Source organism: Arachis hypogaea, chromosome 6 (assembly GCF_003086295.3).
Source record: "Arachis hypogaea cultivar Tifrunner chromosome 6, arahy.Tifrunner.gnm2.J5K5, whole genome shotgun sequence".
NCBI classification, from domain to species: Eukaryota; Viridiplantae; Streptophyta; class Magnoliopsida; order Fabales; family Fabaceae; genus Arachis; species Arachis hypogaea.
The window spans coordinates 14,284,331-14,310,303 of record NC_092041.1 but is presented as its reverse complement, the minus strand read 5'-3'; the positions used below and the strand labels follow the sequence as shown (position 1 = coordinate 14,310,303).

Genomic DNA, 25,973 nt, shown 5'->3' with positions numbered 1-25,973 from the left:
AAATTTATTAGCTGATCAAAATAATTATTAAAAAAATAATAATGTCACTATTATTTTTTATAACACTCCATACATGATCATTTTCTAATCATTATTAAAAGATAATTTAGTCAAATAAAATAAACAATAATTTTACCGAATAAAAAACTATATATTTGTAATAAAAAGAAAGAAAATGAAATTAGTGTAAGAAGTTAAGCAGATATGAACTGCGTATTCTTGTGCAATTAAGAGGTTAAGCAGATATGATACAGTAGAACAAGCCAAGATTTAATGGTTCTGTTGAAAAAACAAAAAGTTATAATACACACAGAAAGTAGTGTATCTTTTCAAATTGACCTCAATCTTTTGTTTCAGAACATATTTTTGATACTGCAGCATAATAGCAATTAGGATCATAACCACCAAACATTATAAAAGTTATATGCAACAAGATGTAAGAGGGAGTTATCTCTAAATCGTTTATTATCCTCACATTTTTTTTTAAATAAAACGAAACCTTATTATAAACCTTGGTCAAGTCATCAATAAGAAAAATTTTCTTCTCCAAGTCGAATATACGTTCATAGGATCCAATTCATAATTATATGACCCAGACTAGGAAAGGTTAAGTCACCAGGTCACTATTTAACAATTAAATTAGATAGGGATAAGTGATCCATATTAATTATAAAGAACCTATTTGATTATGCCTAGTAGATCTACCATGGAAGTGATTACTTGCTAAGAAGACTAATAGAGAGATATTGGTAGATATTGGTGAAAGTGAAACCAAAGAGATTTACATATAGTTCTTGACTCTTTGCTCATTTGGCAAAGAAGTATAGAGTACCAATATATTATTTGTCAATTTATTGCTAACAATGATTATTTATTATATTTTAAATACATATATAAAGAGACACATCCAGAAGATATATCTATAAAGACACTTCTATTAAATACAGCTATAAAAAATATATTTTTATTAGACACATCACAAAGACACTTCCATTAAACATAATTATAAATAAGAGTTGGCAGATATTGGCAAAAATGCTGTTGATAATGTAGCGGAGTTGAATTTAACATATCAAATTTTCAATATATTGAATATAATAACTCTGATATATTATTTTTTAAAATTTGGCAGCATTTTTATTCTTTTTGTGATACATTTGTTAGTAACACTTAGCACGTGAGCACGTGACATAGGAAATTAGGAACAATATACTTTGGTGATATAAATAGAGCATTTATGTTGATGTGGCGTGAATAATGCAACTCTGATTTTTCAAATGAATCTATGAATGGTCTATTACACTATTAAGAACGAGCAGCAGGTAATCCCTGCCAATACGCAACTACCTATTTCTTGCAAGTGACACAGCCAATACAGCAACTACCTATTTCATCTTTCATGCTCTTTAATAAATGCTAATATTTCTTCTTCTTCTTCTACAATATCACCGCCAATTTAAAAAAGAGACTTACAGAATTCTAATTAAGGAAAGAATCAAAAGTATGTTTTGCCAGTATGGAAATATCAAGCAAATAAGTTTCTTCTCTTCAAACACTAGTTATTACATCAAACAATCTTTTGTTGTTGTTGTGTAAACATCATTTAAAAAGTTCTTTGAAAATAGATTTATGGTTGGGACATTATTTGAAAGCACATTTCTGCTGCATACACATGGCCATTGAAGTTTGCCTTAAACTCGTATAAACTTGGATGTTCAATTCAGGGTGGGATTTGTTTTTTTTTTTTTCCAAATTCTTGTAAAAATAATTTAATATAATATTTTGTTCAAATATTTTTCCTTCTGATTTGATGATATCCTTCTTATGTATGTATATGTATTGCTTGTCATGTAAAATATTATCAAATTTAGACATATCTTCTTGAATCCCTGAAATGCTCTTTAAGTTTTTATTCACAGAAGATATGCATGATTGCTAATATGTGCCCAAAAACTGTTGATTGCCTTTTGGTGCTGAAAGTTGTCTTCTTAAGTATATAACAATCTCATTTCTTAATTGATGATTATATGTTCAATAAGTAAGTGAGAACTGTCTTGAATAAGTAATTCAATTGCAAATTCGATTATATGTTCAATAATCTTTTAAATATGGTGGTTTTCATTTTGATTTAACATGAGCACCTCCCTATTATTTACATAGAAGATAAAAATATGTCTTATCATAGAATTCACCAGCTAGTTTTATGGCTATTATATCCAATAGGATGATGACATTTTATGATATTTATGTGTTTCTTCAAAGATATTTAAGGCCATAACGAAAAAGGCCACTTTTTAATTTAAATATGGAAACAAAAGTGGAGTTAGACTCAGATGTGGGGAATATAGGTGCTTCACAGTTATGTGGTGTTACTGAAACAGAACTCGGACCATGCGAGTTCTCCATCACTAAAAAAATTGAAAATAACAAACAACTCGGAGGGTCCGTTTTCTAACTTCCGAAATTTATATTTGCCCAACCACAAGTCGGACCATGCGATTTCTTAACCAAAATTTTAAAATCAAACAACTCGCATGGTCCGATTTGTATACTTCTGAGTTTTTTCAATTTTTTTAACACAAATCGGACCCTCCGATTTGTGTACTTTGAATTTTTTCAACATTTTAAACACAAATCGGAGGGTCCGATTTGTGTACTCCCATAATTTTAAAAAACACCAAAAATTACCATGTTAAAGTGTATCACTCATTTTACTTCCATATCAAAATTTTTTAGAGCACCTCCCTATTGTTTCCATAGAAGATAAAAATATGTCCTATCATAGAATTCACCAGCTAGTTTTATGGCTATTATATCCAATAGGATGATGACATTTTATGATATTTATGTGTTTCTTCAAAGATATTTAAGGCCATAACGAAAAAGGCTAGCTGGTGAGCCTTTTTTTTTTAAATTTTTTTTCTTTCATTGTTCATGCTTTTGTCTCAGTATTTTTCTGTATTTCTGCTTTTATTATTGAGGGGCTTCCTTTTTCATGTATTGTAAAAGCAGGTTTGCCATTAAGGAAAACTGAGAGTCTGAGAAGTAATCCTTCTTTTAAATGAAGCATTGTGCCTATTACGTTTAGAGTTTACTAACCGAGACAATGTAATTTAAAAGTTAATCCATGTTTAAATGCCCTAGACCACGGATCTTGTCTTGTACGTGTTAACTAAGTAATCTTTTTTTTATCCTTTTTTTCTTTTATTAAATTCTAAAAACAGAAAATGCTAAATACAAGAACTCCTCAGAATTTATGCTTGTGAGTCACACTGTGAAGCTATAAGATAGGTCAAGAGAGATGAGATAGGGATAAGTGACCCATATTAATTACAAAGAACCCATTTGGTTATGCCTAGTAAGTTAATAAGTTTACCATGAAAGTGATTACTTGCTAAGAAGACTAATAGAGAGATATTGGTGAAAGTGAAACCAAAGGAGGTCAATAGAACTCTATAAGGGTGATGTTAGGTGGTTTGAATAATGAATATATTTTAAGAAGGTTAATAGAATCCTATAAAAGTGAATGAATCATATAGAACTTAGTCCTATAGCTAGATATAGAGGAAAATCTAAAAAAAAAAAGAGTAATGATCAAAATTAATTTAGATATTATGCTTAAATATGGTTATGTAGAGTACTATAACATCTTTTGATCCAACATAGTTAATTCTATCTTGTGGGACAAAACTTTTGTATTAATAAATTTCCAAATTTTAAAGTACTAAAATCTTCTCTCTCCATTGTCTTTTCAATTTTCATGCATATAAATACGAAATTTAATATATTTATTTATTTAATTGATTCAAGATAATTTTTTTCTAATGAAAAATTATTAGAGATGAATTTATTAATTTTAGATTTCAAATTTTCAATTGTAATATAAATTGATAAAAGACCAAATTTCTCTTATTTTCAAATTTAAGATTATTTATAATTTGAAAAAAAAAGTTATATTCATTAGTAAATTAGTAAACAATAAAAAAGAAGCAATTTTGAATAATGGGCCGTGACTCCAATCCCATTGTGGAGACCAAATTGGGTAACTATTACTGTTTGTTTTAGTTGTTGGCAATGGGCTTCTGGATACCACTGTCGAAACAGGATTAGGCACTTCTGTCTGCCAGATTCATATTCTTATTTGGACCTTTCTTAAGTATAGGACTATAAAACATTATTTTTATTTAACAAAAATGTCTATTGTAATTTTGTATATATATTTGAAATTAGTAATTAATTTTAATTAATGTCAATTTTTGATATACACTTAGTACTTGTTTGGCGTCATTATTTTGATAAAAAAAATTTTTAGTATGTTTAGCAAATTTTTAATAGTAAAAATAAAATCACTAGAAAAATAAAAAAAATATTTTTTTGAGAAGTTGTAATTTATATCTTTTTTAAAAGATTTTTTCTCTTAAAAAAAAGATATTTTTTATGTAATAAATAAACAAAAAATTACTTTTGTATTGTTATATCTAAATATAATTGATAGATAAAAAAAATTTTTGTATGAGATACTCAAACATAAAATTATTTTTACTTTTTCATAAGATCTTTTAAAAAAATAACTCAAAATTTTTTTTTTTTAAAAGCCCATCCAACCAAGCTCCTAATATACCGGTATTTTGTATTGTATATATGTCTCTCTCTATTGCATGCTAATTATGCTTTAAAAATTAAAATCGGAAGAAAAATGTTCTAGGAAGGGGGATATATATACACACAACTTTTGATAATGAGAAAATAGCATCAAAATTTATGAATGGCCTATACGCAACTACCTATTTCTTGCGACATCTTCAACTGTGTTAAAAAGAAAAACAAAGCTTAATATTATATCACTCTGCATCTTCACTAGACCCAGGCTTCTTTAAATTACATGGTTTCTATCTTTCTTTGGAGAAATCTTATATATCCATGCAAACTTCTCTCTCTTTCCTTTTCTCTTTCTTAAATGTCATTATTGATATTTGATATTATAAGATACAGAGATGGTGATGGTGACGGTGATACATACACCTTTTTACCTTGGCTTTATTATGAAATGGGTGGTGATCTTTGACTTGCTGATTCTCGTAGTAAGAAGAGAAGGATCTTTGAAAAGCTTCTCCTCCTCCTTCCGCTGCTGCCTACCAAAGAAGCATGGATAAGTGGGCGAGCAAACAAAGTAATGTAAGTGTGGCTTCATCCTCTCCAAGAATTAATTTTGATTTCGGTTTCCTATTATATTGTTCTTTTGTTTTGTATTATTCATAAATTTTTTGTGCATCAAACAGTAAAACAGTTCATTCCTAGTTGGTGATCCAGACCTTAAGCCTGGTGAAATCGCTGAAGGTCTGCAGATCACCAAGCTCAAGGTATGGATCACCAACTAAGAATGAACTGTTTTCTTGTTTTCTTGTTTGATGCACAAAAAATCTATGAATAATACAAAACAAAGGAACAATATAAAAGGAAACCAAAACCAAAAATTGATTCTTGGAGAGGATGAAGCCAAACTAACTTACAGACAGTATCTTTATTTTTAGTGACCGGAGATATGGGTTTGAGAATGCAGCATTTAATGTTCAAAATTATTTGGAAAGAATAACATTTTCATTTAGACAAGGAAATTATTCGCAGAAGAAACCTGAAATTGTGTTTTATCATTAACTCTCTTAAGAAGAGATGTGAAATTCTAAGGAAAGAATCAGAAGTATGTTTTGCCAGTATGGAAATATCAAGCAAGTAATTTTCTTCTCTTCTCTTGTGGCTCTTCAAACACTAGTTATTACATCAAACAATATTTACTGTGATGTCTATATTGATGCTTTGCATTGTTCTGGTTCCTAATATTGTCTGCTCTCAACAATTATGCTTATTTCCCCAGCTACTTTTCATCCAAGCCCTAATAATATAATAATTTTGCTACAACCTGTAAACAAAACTCAAGATTTCTGATAGAACACAGGAGGGTATGAGCAAATGGTAATAGAACTCCTAAAAAAACCACATTAAACTTAGCCTCTAGTGCAACTATGGAGGTGCTTCTTGAGTTTAAGTTCAATATCAGATAGAAAAGTTTCTAAATAACAAAAAGGAAAAGAAGATATTGGAAACTTTAGAAATGGTTGAAGACTAACATTAGGAGATAGTTTAGAAGTTACAGTTGAGCATAGTGCAAGTATATGTTTTTAACCTTTGTCTAAACATTTTCTCCTTCCATAAAAGATTTACTTTAAGCGATCTATATTATCTCTGCTTCTTCCTGCTTTGTTATTATTCCTTGGAGCTTTGCCATTCATGTTGACTCAAAAAATGTAGCAGCAAGTGTTCAGCTGCATAAGGAAACTTTACTTCTACAGATAAGAGAATGGAGGGTGATGATTGCATCACTGTCACACTTGTTGAATACTCATAAACAATTCCATACCACTTGATGGTGTTTCATAAATTTAGTTTAATCTGGTGATTTGCACATTTAGAAATTGTCCTCTTTATTTCTATTTTCTTGTTGTTGTTGTGTAAACATCATTTAGAAAATTCTTTGATAAACAGAATTATGATTGGGACATTATTTGAAAGCACATTTCTGCTGCATACACATGGCTACTGGAGTTTGCCTTAAACTCGTATAAACTTACATGTTCAATTCAGGGTGGGATTCGTTTTTTGTTTTTTATTCTTGTAAAAATAATTTAATATAATATTTTGTTCAAATATTTTTCCTTCTAATTTGATGATATCCTTCTTATGTATGTATATGTATTGCTTGTCATGTAAAATATTATCAAATTTAGACATATCTTCTTGAATCCCTGAAATGCTCTTTAGGATTTCCGGAGATCAAGAAGGTTGATATTCTCTGGAAGAGTCTTCCTAAATCATTGAATTCCGGAATTGGTTGTTCCGCGGAACTTTACTTGAGTGTTACTATGTCCGCTGAGAGCTGTGGAAGATTCTGGGGTGTTCTAAAGTTAGGTTCTTTTTTGTTATTTATTTACTCTTTGAGTTGAATTTTTGGTTGGGAAATTGGGATTGATGCTCCCACTAATGACTATGTTTGAGAGTGTAAATAAATAAGTGGAAGCAAATGGCCCCAAAAGAACATCAACATGTATTCCTGTTGTTTGCATGCTTACTAATTAAGTATGTAAGGTGATAGAATGAAAGAGAAGTTCATGTTAACCGTTTTGATTTTGAGGAATGAAAAATGGAGGATGGAATTGCTGTTTTGCACCCTCCTTTTAAATTGTTTTCAAATGTACTTTACTTGAGTTTGACTCCTCTACTGCCTGTAATCAAATCTTACTTCTATTTGGTTGACTTATGCAGAACTTCCAGAAAATATCAGCTGCCTAATGGATTGTGAGGCTGCTGATATCTTGCAAACAAGGTATTCAAAAGCAGATAAAACAAGATATCTTATCCATCTGCTTTTGAATGCCTTGCAAGATATCAGCATACTTGTTTTCAGGTTTGTTTACATGGATAAGAAGCACTAATGCTTTGCTTTATATGACTGTTCTCTCTCTATCTACATTTTGTTCAACTTTGTTCTTCCCTTGACTCAAACATTAGGCCACGTAAAGGTCATGGCATCTCTGAGAATGAGGTATCAATCTCATTCTATTTTCCCTTTGTTATGTATTATTTAACATTTTTTTTAAGTTTTTATTCACCGCAGATATGCATAAAGTAATATCAGGGGCAGGAAATTATGTATGACACAGAAAGGGAATAACTAAAGGGAAAATAAAGTAAATAAACAAATCATTACATAATTTCCTGCCCAAAATAATTCACATTTTCTTACATGTTTACAGAAACAAATAACTAAAGGTAAATTCCATCAATCAACTACTGTTTTTTCTGGTACATTTCTCATCAATCAACTCTTAAAATAACAAACTATACCACAAGGCCTAAAGTTCATTTTTTTTTTTAAATACAACAAACAATATAACACAGAGAAGACCCTAGACATGAAATATGTGATCAATAAACACTAGAAGAAACACCATCTACTAAATATACATTCTTCCTGTTTCACTTATCTTCATCACAATCAATTTTAAAATAACTCCAAAGAGTTTCAAGCCTCCCCCAATGCCTTCTTGATCTCATCCTGCAAAGATGACAAAACAACTTGTAAGTCAGTGATTTTCAGCTACAAAAACAAGCATGTGCAAGAGAGAAAGCACCCTTGCACGCAAGTGCGCGCACACAAGAATAAAGAGAGAATCAGAGAACTAAGAGGGAGAGTACTTCAATTGCCAATGGTTCAGTGGTTGGACCGTATCGCTGGATGACATCCCCTTCCTTATCAATCAAAAACTTAGTGAAATTCCACTTTATCCTAGACCCCAGAAATCCAGATTTACGTGACTTAAGAAATTTGAAGACAGGTGCTGCACTTGATCCATTCACGCGGACCTGCAAATAGAAAAAAGAAAAATCTGTGCATCTTTATTAAATCACTACATGGTAGATTGGAGATTATAGCACATACATCTTGTAATTTAACATTGAGATCCACTTCTTTATAACAAAGGCACTGTATTATTTTAGTAAGACTAACACAAAGATATGTCATCTGGGCAAGTTATAATTCAAATTTATTCAATAAGCACACTTGCAGTCGCAGACAAACAAAGAATACCAAGGGTCTAGCTTAGAGAGACAAACTCATATCAGAACACATGTGCATGTAAGAAGTTAAGCAGATATGAACTGTGTATTCATCTTTGAAATATTTGTGCAATTAACAGGTTAAGCAGATGTGATCAGTGTAACAATCTTTCCACTAGTCGTCTAGAAGGTTCAAGATAAATGGGAATAGATAAAAATTAAAAAGAGAAAGGAGAGGGTTTAAACTATGATGCAGTAGAACAAGCCAAGATTTAATGGTTCTGTTGAAAAAAAAAGTTTATAATACACACAGAAAGTAGTGTATCTTTTCAAAATTGACTTGAATCTTTTGTTTCAGAACATATTTTTGATACTGCAGCATAATAGCAATTAGGATCATAACTACAAAACTTATGCAACAAGATGTAAGAGGGAGCTCTGCTTTAGAGGCCACTATATATATGGTTTGACATTCGATGCAGTTATCTCTAAATAGTTTATTTTCTTCACTTTCTTTTTTAATAAAACAAAACCTTACTATAAGCCTTGTCCAAGTTGAATATACGTTCATAGGATCCTATTCATAGCTATATGACCCAGACTAAGAAAGGATAAGTCACCAGGTCAGTGGTCCAACTACTGATCTAACAATCAAATTACAATATGCTTGTGTGTGGTGGTTTTTTTTTGGGAGAGGGGGGAAGAGGGGGATACTACATGAAGTACATTATTTTATTTCTGGTAGAAAACAACTACTATATATATATATATGCTTAAACAAAAAGCAATAACCATCTATCTCACCAATCCAACTTCCAATATATAATGTATCAGCTTTAAACTTCAAATCCAACTAAATCCTAGAAGTCTTGAAGAGGATTAAAAAAATGGGTATCAAGATACAGTACTCACCTATTTACCAAAAATGCGGATATACAAAATTGTGCAAATTACATAGGGATTAAGCTTGTGAATCACACTGTGAAGCTACAAGATAGGGCAACAGAGATGAGATAGGGATAAGTGACCCATATTACAAAGAACCCATTTGGTTATGCCTAGTAGGTCTATCATAAAAGTGATTACTTGCTAAGAAGACTAATAGATATTGGTGAAACCAAAGAGATTTACATATAGTCTTTGACCCTTTGCTGATTTGGCAAAGAAGTATAATAGGTTACCACGGGAGCTTTTATGGAAGGCCATGGAGAAGAAAGGAGTTTGAATAGCCTATATTTGTACAACAAAGACATGCAGCCAATAGGTTATGACCACAACTAGCATTAGACCATAGATAGGATAACCAAAGGTTTTCCTTTTCGTATAGGACTACACCAAAGGTCAACTCTAAGACCTTATCTTCTCAGCCAAATCTTGTGTTTAATCAAGCGCTTACCACTAAGCCAAAAGCTATAGCTTGCACATCTAGCATAAGGACTTGCACCCATAACATGAGCCATTAAGCCCATTGAATCCTTAAGGGTGATGTTAGGTGGTTTGAATAATGAATGTATTTTAAGAAGGTCAATAGATGACTGTATTTTAAGAAGGTCAAAAGGACCCTATAAAGGAGAATGAATCATATAGACCGTAGTCCTATAGCTAGATATAGAGGAAAACCTAAGGAAAACAAAAGAGAAATGATCAAAATCAATTTAGATGTTATGCTTAAACATGGTTATGTAGAGTACTATAACATCCTTTGATCCAACGTAGCCAACTCCATCTAATGGGACAAAACTTAGTTATCATTATTGTATATTTCTCTTCCCCTACAACTATTCTATATTCAATTGTTTTTATCTATCTTTCCCTTACAAGTGACCAACTTTTATCACTCACCTCTATTAAATAATGGCACTGGGTCCATTGCATTCAATGGAAAATAATATTTTAAACAATCAACCAATAGATCAATTTGCCATTGTCTTTTCATTAGTTTTGTAAGATTCCTACAATCCTATACATTCACTTATAAGCTAAAAATTATCCAAGTATGAAGACTTCAAAAGCCCTAGAAAGAAACCGACACCATACCTTTCCGAAAATGGGATATTCAGCCTTGTATCTTGTACAGGCAAATTGCTCTGCATCTTCACTAGACCCAGGCTCTTGCTTCAAAAATTGGTTGCATGGAAATGCCAGTATCTCTAGACCTGAGATCAAACCAACAAAGTATATACTCAACTTAGGCCAATTATTCAGGTCCAACACTAGCATAAACTTAACTGAAAATGAGTTTAGTCACCGCAAAGCCACAATATCAAACCCTTGAAAAAAACAAAAACACACCTTTATCCTTGTATTTGCTGTAAAGCTCAGTTAACTGGGTGTAATTGGTGTCCGTGAATCCACTATATTTTGAAACACCCCATGAACTCAATTAGCTAAACTATGAACAATTACAGAAGGATAACAAGGAAAGATTGAATTTTTATGGTAAAAAATACCATTTTGAAGCGACGTTGACTATAAGAAGAACTTTGCCCTTGTAATTGCTGAGGCTCACATCTCTTCCCTTGGCATCCTGTGGAAGAACCATGTAAGAGATTTCACAGTGATATAGAAAATCAGAATTATCAGAGGGAAAAAAAAAGGATCTTTCTTTGTTTGTCGTGCTTACGATTCAGAAGAGAATGAAGTAACTGTGTTTGTATGGGTACCTTAACAGTGAATTCAAAGATGGATTTTTCCGAAACCGAATTTGAAGCTCCCATTTATTCTTCGTTCCCTTTGTTAGAGGATGTAAGGGAAGGTAGTCTTAGTTGAGTTGTGACTATTTTCTCTCTCCTCTTTCTTAATTTAGATTTTAGTGTGTACACTCTTCTAAACTGTTACACTACATTTATAGTTGTTCTGCTTAATTCTAAATTTTGGTTTAATAATGTTTGTGGTCCAGCAATAGCTAAGAGACATGTAACAAATTTGATATTTCATATGTTGAATTATGACTTAAGTCTTGTTAATTCTTATTCAACTTTTGTATAATGATTCTTAGAATAACTTAGTAAACTCCACCTATTTGGCTTTTTTTTCTCTTGGTTATTTATTTTACTAACATGATTATGATTACAACCAATGAAAATGTATAGAGCTCCTCCCACTAATTTAACTGAAATGGCTGCATGATGAATTAACTTTGCATTCTAACAATAGTTTGTGTTAACTATAGATTATTGATTTATGCGCCTTTTATTATGTCACTGTTAAAATGGATTATTATTTATTAGTACACATCATACTAATAATAATAGGCAGTAATTATTCTCTAACATTGCGTTTCCTAAGCTGATAATTTGCATCATTTAATTTCATTTGATAAATTGCATCTTTTAAGTACTCATTAAAATAACTGGTTCAATAAATAACTATTATTAAGGGATTATATAATCCTTATCTTTATTAAATAAGATTATAATCTTATTAAACAAAATTATTCGTTTCGCAGTTTGAATAAGCCAAACTTTTGTCTCGTAATCTCAACTGAAAGATATTATGTTTCTCTTTTTTCTTTATATAAAACAAGGCTGCTAAGAATTGTCTTTAAACCAATCGATTAAGGATTCAAATGTGAATTTTTATCTATAGTTTTTAATACATCAAATTTCTTTTTACTTTTAATTTAAGCGTTTTTTGTTTGATAACTCCTTTATGCAAGAAAGATAAATATGTAATCAAGTATCATGTACCTGTCTTTGCCCAAAGAAAGGAAATATATAAAATCAATTAGGTAGTTTGGAGGTTCCTCATTAAGTTTTATGAATAAAAATTATAGAAAATTATTACTAATATATATTATGTTGTATATGAGATATATACAAACACCCTAACACATTTATAGCTCCAGCTAATAGAACAGTTGGAATGCTTGGTAGGCAATCATCTCTGTCATGTGTTCTTACTTCTTAGAGGCCACCCAAAAGAGAAAAAGGAGGCGCACTCAAGTGAAACAAGAGTAACAAGATGAGAACAAAAAACAGAAAGTAATGCCCTCCATGATTTTACAGGCTTGCATTAGGTGAACATGTCAACTACCCTCATAAATTCCAAGTGGCCACCAATGCCCCACACACGTTTTTATGATTCATTGTCAGCCATCAAAATATCAAATCATGGGTTGCAATGCATTCACAACGTGTATTAAAGCAACGCATTTCACAGAATAAAAATAAATTATAAAGCAAACCATTTATAATAAGCAGCAGACAAATTAGATCTCACTGCACATAAGTTGGCCAAGGAAAGCTTTTCCATAAATTAGAGAACGTCTTCAAGAAACAGCTCCCCAAAAAAAATTGTATGTTGTTCTAACATATATATAAGGGCCTCTATGAAATAAATTATATGCAAATTTGGAACAAAAAATTTGATACATGATGCCTAGATAAGTTACAGCTCTCCAAAAAATCTACAATGAGACTTCCTGCTCTGCTGCATTCTGCAGAAGAGGAGACACATATATATACAATCTAATAGAATATGATTTAGTCCTGTGCAGAGATTCATCATAACTCAGATTATCCTTGCCTTGCATGTACAGAGTAATGAATTTAGATTCACCTCCTATATATAGCCAGATCCCATGCCAAAAGTGGGTCATATCTAAGCATTCAACAGGCAAGAATATAAATAAGGGTATTAATATTGATTGAAGGACAATCCAAGAGGCCTTTCAAAGGATAGAAAGTATACCAGTCATCATTTCTTGAAATATATGTTCATCTCGGTCGCCAATAGCTTGGGCCTGAAACATGATTATCTTGAAACCTTAATATTGGCGAGCAACATTCATAATTCAAAGGGGGAAAAACCCAAATTAACCAATAAAAAATTTAACATGGGAATGAAATTTCATTTGTGAATGCGCATGTCCATACCTCGGTTAGCTACTGGAACTGCATCTTCATAGGGTGGTCTGTAAGGCATGGAATCCCAGTGATTCATTGACTGGGAAGGAAACCTCCATCCCTGACCTGGTAAACTAGTAGATTCACACGGGTGGCAACCATAAGGTACATGCATACCATTGTCATGATACTGAGGACCTAGAGGCAAAAAACACAAGATAACTATTAAAACATCAAGCATACCCAAACTAACATGGTTAACCACCAAGCCTCCCCACTTCCAGGTGCCCAATTTATATATTTGTATATATTGTATATGCATGATCAGTCATCACAATCTTACCAGAATAAGGCATGGGAGGATTCCATCTCTCTTGATAGTCATATGGAGGTGGTTTTGATCTATCGTGATTGCTGGAGAAGTTCTCTCTTTGCATGTTCTGCACAAAGTGATGCCTATGGGAGTGGAAAGGTGGTGGTGGTGGTGGTGGACCATCCCGAGGAGGTTTCAATTGTTCCCCGTGAACGAAAGAAAACTGATCAGATGGCACAGGTTGAGGTGGTCGTAATGGATAGCCATTGTGTTGCAGGGTAGCACCATCAGAATACCGGAAACTGTGTTGTGGCTGAGCCATGGATGTCTTGAAAGAACATGAAGGCTCCGGTACTGTCATATGCATGCCTCTTTGTTCTGGGTCTTGATAGCACACTGCATCATTGATAGGTTGGCTACTTCTGGGTGCAGTCATGGGTTCAGCCATAGAGTGGTGCATGTTGTCTCTCACAATCTGCATGCAAATATGAGCCCAATCAGATGGTAAAAGCGTTTAACATGAGTTCTCACATTTTGAAGCCACTAACTACATCTACCGTAAAATTCCAGACGATGTAAAGCATACCTGTGAATCTACAAATTTTTTTGCATCAACTGCAGCATGATACGGACCAGTGGTACTAGCTGACATCAAGTGTAATGTAGGAGTAAGAGGTGGAGGTGGAGGTGGAGGTGGAGGAGGTGGAGGTGGAGGCGGAGGAGGTGGGGGAGGAAGCGGAGAAGGTGGGGGAGGTGGTGGTGGTGGAGGAGGAGGAGGAGGAGGTAGCAGAGAAGGTGGCGGTGGTGGTGGTGGTGGAGGTAGCATAGAAGGTGGTGGTGGTGGAGGTGAAGAGGATGGTGGTAGAGGTGGCGAAGAAAGAGGAACCTCCTGTGGAAGAGGAGGAACAAAGGATGGTTGGACATTCTTTTTCAACTGTGAGGCATCCCCATCTCCTCCCTCCACATTGCAATTTGAATTTGATTCAACATCAAAAGAGGGAGCCACATCTTCCATTTCAAGCTCACCATCAACGTCTTCCAACACACGTCTGTGTTTTTCAATTGCATGAGCAATTTCTGGCACTTCATGTACTTCAGAATCATGCTCGGGAGTGACAGCCTCAAAGTTCCCTCCATCAGAATCACTCCCTTCTTCATCTTCATCTTTAAGCATTTGAGGCATGCAAAATCCAGGAAGCTGAAAACTTGAGTTGCTGCACAACCAAATGCAACTTTTAAGTAAAAATTTCCTAGAAGTACGAGAAAGAATATCAGGACGAACTTTTTATCACAACAAATTCAAACCTTCCATATTCGTCAACAAGCATACCCTCCATTTCTCTAACAGGGTCATCTAAAGGCCTCTCTGTCCGTAACGTACGTCGTGAATAAACACCTGCTGAACTATGATAGGTGTCCAGTTCCCGGATATGACGACGAATAATGGATTCTGGAAGGATTCTTCTCTCCAACCACAGCCTTAAAACCTAAGCAATTGCAAGGGAAGGTTATCGAGAATAATGATCCAAAAGAAAGATATATGAAAAAGCTACAAAGCATAAATATTATAAGTAAACTGGAATATCAACTTGCCTTAAGACACTGCCTGCGATTCTCTTGCGAAGTATGTCCAGGAGGAGCAGCAGCAGACAATAGGCGTGAGAGGACAGCTTGCATAGCGGATGGATATGCTCCACCATCACCTGAGAAACCAGATTTATTTTTCAAGATCAATGTATAAACAAGCACATATTTACATCTTCCTTTCTGTAAGCAAGATTCAAGACTCACAAGTCATAAAAAATCACCTTTCAAACCACGAGAACTTTGAGCAATAGAATCAACAAGGAAAAATAGGTCCACCTTCCGATGCAGGCTTGACTCAGTTTCCAGACTTCGGACAAGAATTTCCATCACCTAGAATACAACCCCACCATACCCAACCCCATAAAAGTACAGATATATCAAGAAACTAACTGAGAAGCATTAAGTGCAAAAATTTTGTTTAGGAAATAACATCGATGTAATTAAATGATGTTAATTCCCATTCAAAGTCCAGAAGGTTTACATGAATAAATAATTGTGCAGTTCTACACTATATTAACAAAATCCAAATTAAATCAATAAGCTTTCTGAAGTTGCAATTGCAAAACCATTTGACCAAATCTATACATTATACATATTATATGATGCACCCATTTATTCCTACTTCCAACAATACCATCGAAAGCAATGTGGTTAATCTTGGTGCTTTTATTGAATAATGCAAGTATAAAGAGAAAATATGGCATACTTCTCGAACTCATTGTAATTTGTAAAATGAAAGGTAAACTGTTGGAGTGCGGAATATTATAAAAGATTATTTGGAAGCTAAGTTGATTAAGTTGGAAGTTTATATACATGGTGAAATTATTCAGGATTCAATGATTAACCACATACTAATGGTGTTATGGTGGAAGGGGGGAATAACTAAAATTCAGAAGAATACAATTGTATTACCTTAGCAGCAATGCCAAACTTTGCACAGTCCATAGCTATTCGGGTTGCCCGCCCAATACTTTCCTTTGTCCTTGTCAATGTTCCAAGCATTGCTTCAAAGTACAACAAAGCAGCATTCCCTGCATCAGTTGACTTGCCTGTCAATCTTGATTGTTGATTTGCTACAGACCCATCTTTCCATCCATCAATGGGACCAGATGAAGTGTTCTTCTGGTGTACGTCAGGGCTACAACTTCCATTTTGTAGAATATTACTACTGTCCGATGTAGAAACATTGCAAACTGATGTATTTGGAGGTGATCCTTGAGGAACGCAGCCTCCACCACCAGTCAAGGACGGGCTTGACTGAATGCACAAAGTACCATTTTCACCCAAACAACCATTGGATATCGAGGTCAAATTCATATACTCCTCTTGTCCCTTGATTTCTACCCCTCTCACAGCCTCGTGCCTTTAAAAAAAGTAATTTAAAAAAGAAAAGCATTAACTTTCTTTGATTGAAGGAAATGCAGATATTACTGTTGAATAATCGTTTTCCTTTCATATGCACTATACAATTCTGCTAACTGATCACTATTTGACCAGGATCAAATTCTTCAAACGTGAGTAGGTTGGTAAAACGAGAAGGTAAGAGTCTAATCACCCTTGAATCAAGATAGTGGGACTCACACATTATGAAAACTACAAATTCAATGGTGATTAATACCTCACTTTATCACTTTACTAATCTCCTCACTCTAGAGAATCTTTTTCCATTTGACAGAACCTCAATAAACAGAACAAGTGCCAAAAGGCAACAAGGAAATTTACCTTTGGCTGTACCAAAGTAAGCATGCAGAGCAGAGATAAGAACAACAAAATGAACAGACAGAAACCAAAAGAAGCAGGCAAAAAATCAGGATTCAGAGTGTGTATGGGTAATAATCGACAAAGGGGAGGATAAAGTGGAGTGTAGGGGATTGGGGCAGCAATAACTCAGATTGTGGGATACCTGAGAGCTTAATAGTCTTTTCTCAGCTAATGGAATGGCAACTGGCAACATTTTTTTTTTCCATTTTTTCAGTTTTCATTTGTAAGGAGGTCTACCTCCATTTCTGATCTTAGTGTTCATTGCTGATGGTGTCTGCCTCCATTTTTTTTTTCACTTTTCCCTTATTCAAGTGTTAGCTTGGAAACACAAGTAATTGATCTAATATAGAAATTACAAATTCCACGTCAATGCTATTGTGAACAATGGTTCTTAATGGCGAACGGGAAAACAGCAGGGAACTTCAATGGTTTAAGACTACTACAGTGAAAATTTGTATAAGCAATGTAAAACCCAAAAACTCTCAGCATTTAGAATAAACTGGAAAATCTTCTTTAGTGCTTAAGCTTTACTAAGGGACTAAAAAATATTTGGATTTTCTAGAAGAGATCCATTTTAAATAATAAAAAATGTGTTTTCAACCCAAAAAAAGGCAGTAAAAATGGTTTCAGATGGTCAAAAACTAGTAAATAGTTTAAGCAGATGCCAAAAGCTAAACTCACATGTTTTTAATTCTGCTGCCTTCATCAATGGCTTGCTTTGAGCATTGTGTATCCTCACAAACAACCTTGTTCTCACCCACATTAATGCTACTTTGAGGTATCACTTTACCACTTTCATCGGGACCTGCCACAGGATCAACACTTATTCCATTAAGTTCTAATGTATCAGATGGATTTGAATGATTCACAGTTTTCATATTGTCTTCATCTTTTGGTGGCAATGATGGACCTGGAGAATCTTGATTGCTTCTAACTTCACAACACTTCACATCAAGATTGGGAGACATGTTTCCATGTAACTGAATTTGTGAATCTGTTTTAGCACCCTGATCGACCACAGAATCACCAAGATTTTCACCAACTTGATCCACACCATCTAGGACAACATCTTTGCAAGCTTCATGGCATTGATACTTGCTCAACTGCTTATCCACTTCAGAAGATGACTTATTCTCTGTTGAAATCATTGCATTTGAACAGGTGGTGATACTAGATACACTGATGTGAGAACAACCAATGGCACACGATTCCAAGCCTTGCGTTTCTAAATCAGTACCTCCTTTACTGCAATTTGTGGTCATGCAAGGGCATCTCTTTGTGGAAGTTCCACTCGATGTCAATAAGGATGACAATGGCTCGTTGCAAGCTTGATCTTCTACAGCAGCATTAGCAGACATAGCTTCTAAAGCACGATGGAGGCGCTTAGATGGAGGTAAAGCAGCTTCAACATCCATTGTGCAGCCAAACATTTTCTCTTTTTTTGTTTTACAAATCTGAGATCCACTTTCAAAATGTGGCTCTAACAAATTTGAAGAAGAAACGAGAACCACTGTTCCATTCAATGCTACCGGATCCTCACCAGCCAGGCTACCATTTTCACAATTTGAGGATGTGATTATCTGCTTTGGTGAGTTAACAATGTCTTCCTTATAGCTTTTCTCTTGAGCTTGCACAGTGCTATTGAGCTCTGCCTCACTGGATGATTTGCCCATTCTAACTCTGGCTCGTTTTGATAGGGGCAAGTGTTCATCTCCGTCTTGATTTAAGCATTTCTCAATTGAATTTCCACACATATTCTGCAAACTGTGATTGGCATTTTGAGATTCAGGCTCCTCTTTCCTGATGGATGGCGTGGCAGAATCATTATTTGCCCTCTTCCTATTTGGTTTTCTTTTCTTCTTATTGAATACAGCCTTAATTTCTAGATCAAGCCCTTTCTTCAACTCAACTTCAAATTCAGGCCACTCACTATTCTCAGACTGTCCAAGTTTAAAATCTGAATCTAGTGTACTTCCCTCATTTGGGCTAAAGGAATCAGAATCAACAGCAATATTTTCAGAACCATTGTCCTCCATGCTGACATCGGAGGCATATGCTGAAGAATCAGCATCATCACACCCAGAGAGATCAGGTGATTTTTTAATCCGTTTGTTCCTCGTTATAGGCACAATATGAGTTACTTCACCAGCATTACCTCCAGCATCACAAGGCACAACAATGTTGTGGACTCGTGATGAGCTTCTAGATCTTCGAACAGGCTCATTTCTTTGTAGTACATGGCTTTCCAGATGCAAGTCTTTGCATCTTCCTGGAGATGGGGAAGTTACTGGCAAAGGTGAGTTCCCAGTTGCAGTTGCAACAGCATCATCAGTAGGTTCTTCCAATGATACCTCATTATTACAGGATTCACCCCTAATTGCAACTACTGGACCATTCTCAGCTGCACAAACTAACTCTTGTCTGTCAGTCAAATTTGAAGATTTATTTTGTGAATCATGTGTCAAAGGAGCATCTCTTTGAACCTTTACGTTAGCATACGAGTCAGCTGGCTTTGAGACATCTACATTAGTAACTTGATCATTGGAGCAAGTTTTCTGAACTTGGATGTCTCGCTTTAACTTTTCATAACTGGCAATAATCTCCTTTACTGCACGCACAAAATCAGCACCCCTTCCCTGTCGTTTGGCAAGAGACTGTTTCTTCTCTTCAGTAAAGGCTTCAACATCAGCAGGATTGCAGAATGCTCTTCACAACAAAATATCACTCAAAATAAGACAAATTGCAAGCCAAGCAAAATTCAGACTTAGACATAGGAAAACAACTGAAGGCAGCCAGAAGAGTTTGCAGTTCCACATTGCAACACATATAAACAAAGTCTTCTAAAGCCAATACAGTTAGCGGAAAGATTATTGTATCCTGCCCTATCATTCAATTGAATCATCATGAAGAACTAAATCAAAATTTAACTTGTGATATTATCTTTTCATATCCTTCAAGGATGGTGCAAATCATTTCCTCCCCTAATTAAAAATGCAGGTTCCAATCCATGTTCAGTCACATAACCGAGAAAGAGAACATTTCCAACTTACAGAAATCACCCTCAACTTTAAATACAATATAAAAAGCTACGAAGATCAACATAAGCATTATTATAACCAACTGTAACCTCAAACCCTCACGTTGAAGAAAATATGCCTAGCAATGGAGATGTATCAATGTTCTCATATAAAAGCTGCACATGCACGAAATTATATATTCTTACTTCAATTTCAACTAATTTCTAACTTCCATGGACATCAAATAAGCAAAGAACAAAAACAAGTTTCTAATTAGTTTTAATAAACATATGCAGAGGAAGGGATGGGACTACAGGAAGGGTGAGAAGTGGTTTTAACTACTAATAGCAATTCAATCAACTGAGAAATGGATTTGATTACATACATTTGTTGGGTTCCAAAGAAGTAAACAAGTACTTTCTTCCCATCAGAGGAATAACCCCACTTCTCCGGCTCACTTACCTGCAACCAGCAAAGAAAATCAAGCAAAGCTTACAGGATAACCAAGAAACAACAATAAGAACAAAGCCCTTTCGACTAAGCACAGGCAGTTACGTGGATCAAATGAATGCTCCTATCATCAGCCATATCTTAAACATCTAAAAGCACATGCAACCAAGCAAGAATAAGAAGAAAGAAAAATTAATAAAATTCATCGTGCCCATTAAAAGAAGCATAATACAAGTCAACTAAAATCTATTGTGGCCATTACAAGAATTAGTCCACAGTCTCTCTCTATTCTCCACCTTATATTCCTCATCAATTTTTCGAATCATCTAACCCCAGCGTGAGTTATACAACAAATATAAATATCTCTATATATCTACAAGATTATCATTTGACTAAGCCTGTAAGTATATAACATCAAGATGATACATAATTCATGAAAACCCAGAAAATAAAGAACGCACCCACAATTCATCTCCCCCCCCCCCTTCCCAAAAAAAAAAAAGAAAAAAACCAGAAAAATTAAAAAATAAATAAAATAAAAGGCCACAACAACACAAGTAAACCGCATGATGACAGGAAAAAGCTTCATACTAATGTAATCCAGCATGCAATTCGATTCAGTAAAGAATACGGCGTTATAAACAAAATTTTAAAAAAAGCACAACCAACCAAAAATATACAAACTTTCACTAAAAATTTGGGAAGTGGCACCTACCGTGGCGGGCCAGGCAGGGAAGCCCTTAACCTTAGCAAGCACGAGATCTCCGACCTTCCACTGCCGACGTGCGGCGGCAGCCGCCGCCGCCTTCCTGGCGCCCTTCTTGCGACTGGGCGCCATAAATTACGCAGAGTCAAGAAAAAGGAAGCGATTCGAACTGAATCAAAGAACCAGACTCAAGAAAACACCGAATTCGCCAAGAAATCGAATCAGAAATGGGCTGCACAGTGTGTAATTGGACGGTGATGGAGCTGACAAGCATTGAAACACAGGTGTAATCGAGAAATTGAAGGTGATCGAAGGAAGAAACCCTAATTCATAGAGAGAAGAAGTGGTGTTTTGTTTTGTATTGGTTTGGTTCAGCGAATGAGAGAGAGGGGTTGAAGGAGGTGGCGGTGGTGGCCGCTTTAGGGTGCGCAGGTAAAGAGGGTAGAAGTGTGGCTCTGTGCGTGTGGGTTCATAGTTTCATTGAGTTCATATACTCCGTGAAGTGTGCTAACGTGCGCTGCGTGCTCACTATAAACTATAGGCACGTCACGTGACTGACACTGTCCCGGTCTCCAGCCCCAAATGCCCAAATATTTTCAGTACTTCCAAAGGATCCTTCCTTGGTTTGGGGAGATTAAATTAGCGACTAAATTCCTATTTTGGTCCTGAGATTTACGCGATTATTTATTTTGGTTTTTAAAATTCAAAATTATCTATATTGGTCCTCCAGATTCAAGTTTGGACAACAATATGGTCCCTCGACTCTTTCCGGTGATGATTAGGCAAATAGAGTGCTGAGATGACATTGTCATGTTGGACGCTGTCACAGCTAGCTGACATGGCGAGAGTTGTATTTGTATCCAATTTAGTCCTTGAAATTCTAATTATCTTATTATTTATCTGAGTTATAATGACAAAGTTTTAATAAGGGAGACTAAATTGGATACAAATACAACCCTCGCTACATTAACTAGCCGTTACAGCGTCTAACGTGATAGGAAGAGTGTCATCTCAGCACTCCATTTGCCTAATCATCACTGGAAAGAGTCGAGGGACCATATTGGTGTCCAACTTGAATATGGAGACCAGTATAGGTAATTTTAAATTTCGAGACCAAAATGAGTAATCACGTGAATCTCAGGGACCAAAATGGAGATTTAGTCTTAAATTAGCACTATTACTTATTTCTCTCATTTAATTTCACATTTTGCTGAGCACATTGGTTAAGAAACCACAAAATAGTATTATTATTTATTTCTCGCATTTAATTTCACATTTTGCTGAGCATATTGGTTAAAAAATCAACAACTAAAATTTAAAGTAAACTATCAAAATAGTATTAAAAAATTTACATTTATAAAAATATAGAAAGAGAAAATTTTGTAATGAATATATTTAGAGTTTGTTAGTGAGTGTGCATGACTCACATGTCTTGTGAAAATATAAAAGGTATAGTCTCTGCACACATCATGTAATGTACTAATTGTTCTATAATCAATTACTATCACTCTCATGACAGATTCTCTTTGTTCTCATTTGAATCCATTACACCAACATGGTATCATCGAGCTAAGTCACTACTGATTCAGGAGATTTTTTTTTTCATTCATTCTTCTTTTTCTCATGACTCTTGTCACATTCTCAATCACAAAAGGTGTTCTTGTACCTTTACAAGATAAACTTGATGAAACAAATTTCATCACATGGCAACAATTGACTTTATTTATAATTTATGGGCAAAAGCTCCAATATCACCTCCTTACTGAAAAAGTTCCTGCACTATCTCCACTGCATATACCGAATGGCGTACTATTGACTACTCTCTAATTTTTTGTTTCTTTCTTCCATAGACGGGTCCTTCAAAAGTCGCAAGGTGCACTGCCAATTCGCTCATGAAATTTGGAACAAGTTTTAAGAATATTTTGTTGCCTCAACACGCACAAAGATCAAGCAATACGAGGCTCAACTACAGACTCTCAAGAAAAATAATCTCTCTGCCTCTGACTACATTGCTAAGATCAAAGATTTGGTAGACTCTTTTCGCGCCATTAGCTGCAATCTCATTGATGAAGAACATATTGATGTTTTGTATGCTGACCTTCCTGAGGAATACATTTCATAAATCATTATGGTTACGTCCAAATTTGATGCCTTCACTGTAGGGGAAGCTGAAGCATCTCTAGTTACTCATAAGGGTCTTCTTGTAAAATACAAGAACCTACATTCTGGAAATTCTCAAGCAAACCTTGTTCAATCTATCCTATTCAATCAACCTTCACATTCTCGAGGAAACCTTGTTCAATCATACCTTGCAACGCCATTTATCGCCGCTGATTCAAACTGGCACCCTAACACGGGCGCGTCCCATCATCTCACATATGATGTTGGAAGCCTAATCTCTTCTTCAGAATATACAGGCCACGACCAATTGTTTATCAACAATGGTAAATAGTGCTCCCCTTAAATTGATTGGTAATTCCGTTCTTGAACATTTTCCTTCTAAAAGAATTTTTCAATTAAAGGATATATTGCATGCACCTGAAATTGCTAAGAATTTTATTAGTGTCTCTAAGTTTTGCCTTGATAATAATATCTTTTTTTAATTTCATTCATTCCATTGCATTGTCAAATCACACGAACCAAGAAAATACTACTCTAAGGACTTCTTAGGCATGGCATTTATGTTTTTCAAAATATACGGATTCCTGGCTCTTTACCCTCTCTTATAGTTCCTAAATCTTTGTTAGCTTCCCTCACCAACACTTACTCGTTTATGTTTTTCAAATATTATGTGAGCTTTGTGTTGGATTTTTTCTCTCCTTTGTGAGGCCCAAGCCCAATATTTTGGGGTGTATTCTTGAACCCTAGTGTCACAATCCTAATTCTTATTTTGGGGATCATTTGAGAGAAAGAGAGTAGCCACCAAAGAGAGAAAGAGAAGGGGAAAAATAGAATTATCGTTTTTGCCCAAAGCAGTAAATTTCAAATGGCAGTTTCTCAATTGTTTAGCGTTGGATCGGCTTGAAATTTAAACTGCGTGTTTCTATCATTTTGTTCTTCATTTTGGTCGGTGAAGATGTTGATTGGAGATTTGTAGTGAGAGAAATTAGGTTTTCCATTTTTACACAGAGCAACAATTTTGGAACGGCAGTTTCTCATTCTTTCATCGTTGGATCGACTTGAAATTTGGACTGTAGATTCTTTGCATCTTGTTCTTCATTCTGAACGGTGAAGATTTTAATTGAAGGTCTGCAGAAGAAGAAATTGGCTTTGACAGCAGCTCTGTTTTTTGGGTATATTTCATCTTCTTGCTTCTTATTTGTGAGCTTTGGTGCTTTGATGTTTTGACTGGTTATATGCACGTTTTTGTGCTTTGTTTGAAACTCTCTTGTACCTCATTTGATTATAGTGGAGCTATTTCATTGGTCTGGACGACCCGTGATTTTTACCTCTCACATTGAGGGGGTTTTCCACATTAAAATCTCGGTGTGTTCTTGTTATTGCTTTACTTGCTATATTTGCTTGTTATAGTTGCTACCATATTGAGTTGTGAGTGCTTCCATATTATTCTTGTGTTGGATATTTGTATCGTTTCCGCTGCTAGGCTCTTTCATATTGGTATCAGAGCTTGTTGGTATTTTTTCTGGGCTTGTGATTCTGTGAACAATGGAAGCTAATACTAATACTAGTAGGATGATCACTCTTAATGGTCCTAATTATGATTTGTGAAAGTCAAAGATGGAAGATTTGCTTTATGTCAAAAATTTTCATCAACCAGTTTTTGGTACAGAAAAGTCTAATGATAAATCTGATGATGATTGGACTTTGTTGCATAGACAAGTTTGTAGATATATTAGGCAGTGAGTTGACGATAATGTGTTGAACCATATTATTGGAGAGACACCTGCTCGGACCCTTTGGATTAAGTTTGAACAGTTGTATGCTCGAAAAACTGGGAATAACAAGATGTTTTTTATCAAGCAGTTGTTGGCTTTGAAATATACAGATGTGACATCAATGACAGATCACTTGAATAATTTCCAAAGAATTATGAATTAGTTATCTTCCATGGGTATCAAGTTTGATGAAGAGGTTCAAGGATTGTTACTTCTTGGCTCCTTACCAGACTCGTGAGAAATTCTCAGAATGTCATTGTCTAATTCTGCTCCTGATGGTGTAATCTTTATGGATCTTGCCAAGAGCAGTGTTTTGAATGAAGAGATGAGAAAAATGTCACAAGGTACATCAACTACACATTCAGATGTTCTTGTTTCTGAGTATAGGGGGAGAAACAAAAGTCGAGATCCTAAAAGTAGAGATCAAAGCAGAAGCAAGTCTCGAGAAAAGTATAAGAATATTGAGTGTCACCATTGTGGTCAAAAGGGACATGTGAAAAAATTTTGTTGGCAGCTAAAGAAGGAGAAAGCCAAGGCAAATAAAGACAAGAGCACAAATAAAGATGATGACAGCAAGGAAGACAAGGTTAATGTAACTCATGATGATTTTCTTATTGTTGAGGAGTTTGAATCTGTTAACCTTATTGATAATAGCACTAGTTGGGTGATTGATAGTGGTGCTTCTATTCATGTTACATCTAGGAGGGATTTGTTTACATCTTATACTCCTAGTGATTTTGGTGATGTGAAAATGGCTCATCAAGATGTTGCAAAATATGCTGG

General features: G+C 34.8%; 1 protein-coding gene across 1 annotated transcript; it reads right to left on the bottom strand.

Annotated features, from left to right (window-relative positions):
- Positions 1–7,738: 7,738 nt before the first annotated feature.
- Positions 7,739–21,891, bottom strand: LOC112805343 (protein HUA2-LIKE 3). The gene is made up of 17 exons (XM_072198101.1): positions 21,304–21,891; positions 20,524–20,600; positions 17,803–19,827; positions 16,273–16,723; positions 15,582–15,690; positions 15,367–15,476; positions 15,079–15,260; positions 14,360–14,987; positions 13,804–14,248; positions 13,491–13,658; positions 13,306–13,380; positions 11,277–11,332; positions 11,064–11,140; positions 10,906–10,967; positions 10,651–10,769; positions 8,251–8,418; positions 7,739–8,110 (listed from the first exon to the last, which is right to left on the bottom strand). The coding sequence occupies exons 1-17, from the start codon at positions 21,424–21,426 to the stop codon at positions 8,078–8,080; spliced, it is 4,908 nt and encodes a 1,635-aa protein (XP_072054202.1). The 5' UTR covers positions 21,427–21,891; the 3' UTR covers positions 7,739–8,077.
- Between the last annotated feature and the right edge of the window lie 4,082 nt (positions 21,892–25,973).

What these genes read in the sequence shown, in the direction of transcription:
- LOC112805343 (XM_072198101.1), bottom strand. Translation starts at nt 21,426, where the DNA reads ATGGCGCCCAGTCGCAAGAAGGGCGCCAGGAAGGCGGCGGCGGCTGCC. An exon ending in AGTTCCAGTAGCTAACCGAG is followed by an intron (nt 13,381 to 13,490) that starts GTATGGACATGC and finishes GCCAATATTAAG; the next exon opens with GTTTCAAGATAATCATGTTT. An exon ending in AATATCCCATTTTCGGAAAG is followed by an intron (nt 8,419 to 10,650) that starts GTATGGTGTCGG and finishes TTCTATTTGCAG; the next exon opens with GTCCGCGTGAATGGATCAAG.